General features: G+C 39.0%; 1 protein-coding gene across 1 annotated transcript in view; it reads left to right on the plus strand.

Moving 5' to 3' along the window:
• Positions 1-3,177, plus strand: part of FAM159A (family with sequence similarity 159 member A) — a 26,544-nt gene extending 23,367 nt beyond the window's left edge. Inside the window, 3 exon segments of the mRNA XM_009287486.1 lie at positions 2,994-3,063; positions 3,065-3,080; positions 3,082-3,177. Of these exon segments, the coding sequence (XP_009285761.1) occupies positions 2,994-3,063; positions 3,065-3,080; positions 3,082-3,177 (182 nt within the window).
• The last annotated feature ends 5,467 nt before the right edge of the window (positions 3,178-8,644 follow it).

Below are 8,644 nucleotides of genomic sequence, written 5' to 3' on the forward strand. Positions count from 1 at the left end.
CAGGCTGCCCAGGGAAGTGGTGGAGTCCCCATCCCTGGAGGTATTTAAAAGACGAGTAGATGAGGCACTTAGGGACATGGTTTAGTGGGCATGGTGGTGTTGGGTTGATGGTTGGACTCGATGATCTTAGAGGTCCTTTCCAACCTCAATGATTCTATGATTCTATGATATGACAAACCAGTCTAATTTCTCTCTTTTTCAAGGTAATTTTGCCTGTCAGATAAATAGGAACAAGTGGCTATGATTTACAGATCTTTATGAAAATGCAGTCAAAGAGAAGTTTTCAGCGGCTCATTCTCAAACACATTTTTGTAGGGAAGGATGTCTCAGTATTCTATTTCAGTTGAGTATTAAGAGCTTGGCTGAAAGACTAAAGAGCGTATGTATAAAATTTATGGATGACACCACCCTGGGAAGGGTTGCAAGACTCTGGGAGATAAAACTACCTTTCAGAATTATCTCAGTGCCCTGGAGAAATGGTCTGAAATAAAAAAGGTGAAATACAATAAAGGTAAAAGCAAAGTACTGTACTTAAAAAGGAGAAATCAAATCCTCAAATATACCTAAGGGAGAATAAGTAATGTGGGGAAAAAAAATACCTGGGGGTTTACAGCATGCCATAAACAGAGTACTGATGTTCTGGGCTCTTTTAGTGTGACATACTAAAGAGGGGAACTGTATATAGGATGTAAGGTAATAATTTGCTCCAGTTAGCGCTGGCACTGCCTCTGTTACAGTAATGCTCTTAGGTGTTGACATACTGGAGAAGAGAGAAAACTGAGAAAATTATAAAGGTTTGGAACAGCAGGACAGGCTTAAGCTGGCTTAAGTCTAGAAAAGAAAAGATGAGTGACAGTGTTCAGTTATGTAAAATAGAGGACAGTGATTATTTTCCATGTCTGTGGCAGGCAGGGTAAGCAATATGCTGAATTTCACATTGAAGTAGATCCAGATTTAGTAATAGAAAATCTTCCAAACTGTAAGGGTAGCAGTAGTACTGGACCAGCCAATGAGGCAACTTGTTGGACTTTCTTCCAAGGGCATCTTGAACAGGCTAGATTCACACTTGTCAAAAGTGAGACAGATGAAGGATCTCTACAGCCTTAGCGTGTGTGGGGCTGTGTCTTAGCCCCAGGCATCCCTTAGGCCACACCAGCAGCCCCTGGCTTTTGCTAGACTGTGTCCCGGTCTGGGAAGGAAATGTCTGTCAAGCTGCTCTGAGTAGAGACAGTCTTGGGTGCTGTGTCAGGCTGTGTGTGGGTCTGTCCCCTAGTCTGGAGAAAGTGATGGCCATAATAGGAACATCTGAGCTCCCTTCTGATCTGGTATTTAATCAGAAATGCTGTATGTGGAAATAGAATAGAATAGAATATTTCAGTTGGAAGGTACCTACAACGATCATCTAGCCCAACTGTCTGACCACTTCAGGGCTGACCAAAAATTAAAGCAAATTAAGGGCATTGTCCAAATGCCTCTTAAATGCTAACAGGCATGGGGCATTGACCACCTCTCTAGGAAGCCTGTTTCAGTGTTTGACCACCCTCTTGGTAAAGAAATGCTTCCTAATGTCCAGTTTGAACCTCCCCTGGTGCAGCTTTGAACCATTCCCATGCATCCTCACTGGATACCAGGGAGAAGAGATCAGCACCTCTCTCTCCACTTCCCTCCTCAGTAAGCTGTAGAGTAATGAGGTCGCCCCTCAGCCTTCTTTTCTCCAAACTAGACAAGCCCAAAGTCCTTAGCCACTCCTCATAGGACATTCCTTCCAGCCCTTTCACCAGCTTTGTTGCCCTCCTGTGGACGCCTTTGAGTACCTTCACATCTTTCTTAAATTGTGGGGCTGAGAACTGCACACAATACTCAAGGTGAGGCCGCACCAAGGCTAAATACAGCAGGACAATCACCTCTTTTGACCAGCTGGTTATACTGTGTTTAATGCACCCCAGGATACGCTTTGCCCTCTTGGCTGCCAGGGCACATGGCTGACTCATATTGAGCCTGCTGTCAACCAGATGGCAATACTAGGGGAGGGTATAATTCTAAATTTATAGGTATGTCTCATATGTTTTGTTTTAAGTTGGTCAGGAATGTATAACCATCCTCAGATTCTTAAGCAGAAGAAAATCTAGAATCTACAAAAAGTGTCACTGATAACTCAGGTAAGCATCATTCCTCTCAATGAACGAGTATTGAAGTGATGTTCTTTGCTGGTTAGGATGCTCTTTGCTGCTAGTTGCCATCTGCCTTGAAATCCAAAATTTCACACTTCAGAACTTCTGTCAGTAGCTGAATTAGCTGAGATTTTCTGGCCAGACTTCAGTGCATGTTCCTTGTTTTTTGCATATCCGGACAAACATCTGCTTCTAAACCCAGCTGTACCAATAGCTGTTGTGCTTCACCTCAGCAGCAATCCTGTTTTAATGAGCAGTAGAGTAATTTCTTTGTATAGAAATTCTGCAAGTGTAGTTTGGAATATATTTGGTATCCTTCAGGATTAAAGGCACACATTGTGAGTATGTCTATCATGAAAAAAGTGAAATGCGCAGTTTAATGTAGATATTAGTGGTGCATTTTCCAAGAGACACTGCGTAGAAATGTTAGATGAATGACACTGACTCTGTCTTTATCTGCTAAGCCTTTTTTGTTTTGTTTTAGTGCCATTGTGCCTTGAGCCTTTATTACATGCGAGGTGAAATCCTCACTTGCACAGCAGAGGAGCGACAGCAGATCTACCCATCCACATACATCCCCAGAGGAGGCACTTAGTGTTTCATAGCTGTAGTGATGCCCTTCAGAGGTGTAAGTCTTCACATGATAAAGGTTAGGAATATAATGAGACACTTGGAAGGAAGTAATCCCAGTGAAATGGATTGAGCTGTGTGGTTTGTTCTGGACTTGTTGTGTAGGATCTCCTTATCAACTCTGCTGTGCAGCAGAGGAAAAAAATCTTTGCCTGTTCAGTCTAATTCTTAACTGTGATTGGTATTTTGCAGATACAGAGCTGCATCCTTCACAAGGCCCCCACCAAAACAAGCTGTTGACAAAGCCAAGCGGCTTCAAGAGGTTTCCTGAGCCACAAGGATGAACTGTGACTGTGAGCCACAAGAACCTGACTCACTCTTCCAGCAGTGTTTCCTGGCCACTACAACAGTTGTCGATAACCAGAGGCCAGTCTGAAGCTGTGCCAGGATTATGTATTTGTGTATGGTTACTGTACAGAGAAGTAGTATATTTTGATTTGCACATACCAGCTACTGCTGTTAGTCATTTTCATGCAAATTGTTGTCTTTACCCTGTGCAATTCCAATGAGATAATACAGTTGTCAAGCAGAGCAGAATTTGGCACACCATGTTGACCAAGTTTTATTTTAAGCTTTCCCTGTGTGCCATCCTAATGTGGGGTCTTCATGTCATGAATATGGTTGTCTTTAGCCAAATGTGATTGTTCGGTGCGCAAACGTATGTGAATGCAGTACCTCAATAAAATCTGGCATTTGTTTGTGTTGTATTTTTCTTAATTTCTCATTTTCCCATACCTTTGTTTCCTCAGAAGATTCTCATGGATCCTAAAATTACTTTGATGGGAGAATTTTCCAACAAAAAAGTGAAGTTAGTAAAAAGTGAATTTTTGTAGGGAAGTTTTGATTTCAATAGCTGTTTTCATAGGAAACAGTAAACACTGAAATGAATTGAAATAAACATCCACAAATGTTTTGCAGATTCTACATCAAAATATGTTGGAATATTTATTTTGAAGCAAACTTTAAAAATCTTCCAGTAGTGTTCCAGGTTGGAGCACTAATTTGTGAAGTGTTGAACTTCCTTCAGGTAATCAAAGAGCTCTAATCGCACGTTTTATTTCCCCAGAAGTCTTAGGAACAACCAACATAGTCTTAACTGTCATATTTGAGCTTTCGGGTCCTTCAAGCTTCCAGGTTCCAAATCATGAACATTAATGATAATGGTTTCTTTTTATCATGTGAGGGTTCTTTAAGATCAGTGATCAAAAGAATTTCTGAAATATTTAACCATGCTGTTTATGTGAAGGCAGTAGACAGATTGTATCTTCCATTTGCGCAGATGAAGCTTAAAATATTTTCCTACCATGTCAGTTTTGTCTCTGGTTATACTTCAACTTTTTAAGACCAGATCCTTGTCTCCTGTTTGGGAGTGACATCTTTGTGCGTGATAGTGCTTGAAATTTAAACTCCTCTACAGCTATCCAGTATTATGCATCAAAAAACCCAAGTGTTTCCAGTCTAAGCTACTCTTAAGTCACATTACTTGTGTGAAATAAAACACCAGTGCCTCCAAAAGAGATAGAGAATGTGGTATATGTTCTTTCTGTAACTGCTTGCATATACTATCTCACTAAACTGGCATTTGCTACTGTGGACTTCTAGAAAATTAAAACCATATTGGATACATGAAGAAAATATTTTTATAACAATAGAATAGAAACCTGATCTTCCAGCCTCATAACTTTCTTGATTGTGACTGCCAAAGAGCAGAAGGGAAAAAGATTGAAGGTTTTTGCCATCTGGTTTCCTTTGAGGATCCCAGCTCTGAGATACACATTCTGGAAGTGTATGCTTCATTTTAAACCACCGATAAAAGACTTACAGAACATGAAAAAACCAGGATTTAAGTTATTTCAACTTCATACAAACTTGAACTAGCACTTTTGTAGTTTTTAAATTTTAAAGTAATAAAAGTTATTTTAAAATAAAGTAATAAAAGATATTTTAAAATAAAGAAATAAAATATATTCTATTCTATTTTGAATGTTGCAGATAAAAATATCTTTGATTTTTGTCTCTTGGGCAATTTCTAAATGTTTGATTCCTCAGGTGACGAGGTTATTTTTCTCTCAGATATTGGGCTTTTTATTCATTTTGAGTATCTTAAGATACCAAAGTAACAGAAGAAAAGTAAAACCAGAATGCAAAAAAAATATTTCCAGTTCTTTGCCTACGTCCAGTGCCTGTTTATGTTTTCTGGTACTGTGTTAGGAAAATCCCTTTCTTTGCCCTTTTAGCTAGTTATTTTGTAATTGAGGGTTTCTAAATGTCACAAAAAAGTACCTCCCACGCTGGTTCGATTAGGGGCTTCAGTACGCTGCCTATAACAGCTTTCAAATATAATGTGCAGTCCCAACAAGGGTGGCTCCCTGTGCTTAATAGACATAATAAGGCTTAATGTACTTGTTAGGCATAGCCCTAATTTTTGCCCCGGGAACATTTTAAGCTTAAGTTGTTTAAATGACCATAGTAAAGCAAACGGGGCAGTTCTGCTACCATCAGCCATACAGAAGCTAATAAAACTCACAGGAGCTGCTATAAGCATTTTTTATTGGTTTTCAAAGTTGAGGAATTTTTCTAATTGTAAGGGCAAAATAAAAATGGGAGAAGAATTGTGTAATCATATGCAATAGGCCTAACGGGCTGTGGGATATAGAAAGTGTGCTTTGTCTCCGTACATTTATAGATACCGGCAGAACAGCACAAGCAGCAGCCTCTGATCGATTTCATTGGGACCAGGCTGGCTGGGTCTCACTGGTAGTTCTGGGACTGGCTGTGTCTTTCTTTGGAGTCACACTGGCAGAAGTGGCAGCTTACTCCAAAGTGATCTACCCTTCTCATCCCTATCGTTCTCTAGGTATTTCCGTATTAATAACTGGCTATTCACTTGTAATCTTTAATCTGACTTTGGGTTGAAGTAGAAAATACCGAATCGATGGTCCCAAAATATCTATCAAGTACTTAATGAATTTCATAATTAATCACCTTATTTAAGTATAATTCCTGAAAGCTTTGACCTTTGCAATTTCTAAATTATGGAAGAAAGACCAAAGAAAAGTCACAGTTTTACTGAATGAAAATAATGTCTGTTTTAATTGTTTTCCTAACATGACAAATGCTAGAGATCCTCAAGATTGTTCCATCCTTCAAGTTTAGGAAAACATGAGGCAGGAAAAGCATAAAGATTCAGCTACTTCCTAGGAATACAAATGAGAAGCTTTTAGGTTTTCATCTGTTAGCCTGAAGCTCACAGAAATCCTGTCTTTCTTAATTTGAGGTAAGGAATTTAAAATTTTATCAAATAGATTTAGAAGTGATAATAGCTATAAGGTCAGGGGAGTGGTCAATTAGTAGGTGTCTGTGGAAGATCTACTTCTTCTTTTCTTAGCCATTTGTTTAGAAGTTTAGAAAGTTAAGGAAAAATATAAACAGACTTCATATTTTAACAGATATTGAATAGTGGTCAATAGTAGGTGTCTGTGGAAGATCTACTTCTTCTTTTCTTAGCCATTTGTTTAGAAGTTTAGAAAGTTAAGGAAAAATATAAACAGACTTCATATTTTAACAGATATTGAATAGTTGGATGAAGATCTGTTAATATATTGCATTAAAAGCAGAGGATGAGAGAATTCTGCACTGGACAAGTTTTTTGAAAGTTAGTTCCTAGCCATATGGAGCTATTTCTGGTTCAAAAAAGAGATCTCCGCTACACTGAGAAATTGAAAAAAATGAAAACCTGATCTGAACAACCACCACCACCAGGATCTGTCTGAGTTCCCAACCACCATTTATTTCTGGAGTAGATCTTTGGGAACGGGGTGCTGATTTCTAGTGGTTAACAGGATTATTGCACTTAATTTCTCTTTTCTGTCATTCTGTTGTTCCTTAGTGACCATGAGAGTATGGTCTACAGGTAGAGATAATTGATTTTTATATATATGTGTGTGTGTGTCTATATAGCACATTCGTATAAAATGCCTTTGTATGGGAAGAATCTAGCGAGGTATCTCTGAATCCATAAGTCTCTGACCAATATACTAAAATTTAGATTTTAGGTATGTTATACACTTGCTATACATCTTTTTATTCTTCTCCATTATTCCTGTGCTTTTTCCAGTTCACATCCTTTAGAAAAACTGTTGAAGATCCTTGCTTTATATACAAAAGAGTATATTTTGATGGCAACATCAACATAAAGCATTAAAAAAACCTGTTGAAGAGCCTGAAGAGCCTTTCTTTATATACAGAAGAGTACATTTTGATGGCAACAGCAACACAAAGTGTTGAAATTGATTAGTGGAAACAGTGTAAGTGCAAAGAGCTGCATATAAGCACCTTTTTTGCAGCTGATGTTTCAGGATACTCTAGCTGAAGAGTGTCTTATGAAACCATAGCTTCCCGTTCATTTAAGGACCATGATTTTTTTCTCTGCTCCATCAGCTGTGCTGAGCATTACACCAGCTGGGTCAAGCAGTGTCACCTAGAGGTTTTGGGAGAGAATGGGTTGTTCAGGCTTTTGTTGGCTGTGGATGGACTTCTGCACAGGGGCATGGAGGTGTTGATGGGACAGCATCCTGAGCCCTCATTCAGGCAAAATCTGTATCAATTCCAAAAGGGTGTGCAGAAGCGAGACCCAGGGTTTGCCCCCAGAATTAGAGGGAAGCAGCAGGGGAGAGCAGGCAGGTGGCTGATGAACATTATATGTTGTCAATTCTCACATTTACTACAATAATCTGGATTCCAAAGATAACACCTTGCAATGACATGGTCCTTTGCCATTATCTCTGCCTCTATATTCTCCCTCTTTCACACAGCGTGTAGCAGATGGAAACCCTTCAGATGTTCATGTAGGGTCAAGAGAATACCAAAATGGCTCTGCAGATGGCTTTCAAATAGCCATGGGACTGGACTCCATGTGGGAAACCAGAAAAACCTTGTGGAAACCAGGCCTCAGGTCAGAATCATCCCTGCCCAAAGTTGTGACTTACTCCAGGGAGGAGACCGAGATGTTCCTCTTGTTCCTGATGAATGACTACTTGGTTCTGCAAACAAATGTAAGGTAAGTACATTTCCCTTAATGAATGCACTGCAAAACGGAATCAGTATTTTTTCCTAAATGCATCAACCACAGAAATTTCAGTAAATTGAGTCTGCTTTTTTTACAACGCTGAGTCAAAATGTCAAACCTGCACAACTCAATTATAGGAGAGGAAATAAAGCAACATGCTGAATATCGGCAAGTTATTTATGAAATACTTCAAATTGCCAATGCTGTAACTACCTGTGGGAAATGACAACAGACAAGAGCATAGATTCAGCTGTGGGAAAATTGACTCAGAGCAACTTGTTTGCAAAGTTTCAAAATTCAATTTTTCACCCCATCTGAGCTTTGTAGACTGGTTACACTCTTCAGTCTGTTGCTGGTTTTGCTAAAGAGATTTTTTAGGTGCAAAGAAGTGAGGGGGGGGAAAGGAAGAATCAGAATTCATGCATTTGGATTTCAAAAAAGGTAAAGGAACTTGTTATTTGTTCAATGCAATATTGTTTTGCATTTTGCCATTCTTAAAAAAGATCAGTCACCCCAAAAACCCTTTCTACAAAGGAGACAATATTGCAGCTGAATCATTTTTCTTTGCATTTTTAAGCAGAGATAAGTACCTTATTCCTTATTTTAATGATGCTGAGAGATAAGGTGCAGTGACTTTAATGTCACATGAGGTCGTATCTGAGTGCTTCATATTGAATGAAAAGCCAGATATTTCCAGTGAAATAAATAGCTTTATTTATGACGAAGGCAACAAATTCAGAATCTCTCCACAATTAATGGGAGACATTAAGTAACT

Source organism: Aptenodytes forsteri, unplaced genomic scaffold, assembly GCF_000699145.1.
Source record: "Aptenodytes forsteri isolate BGI_AS27 unplaced genomic scaffold, ASM69914v1 Scaffold119, whole genome shotgun sequence".
In the NCBI taxonomy this organism is placed as follows: Eukaryota; Metazoa; Chordata; class Aves; order Sphenisciformes; family Spheniscidae; genus Aptenodytes; species Aptenodytes forsteri.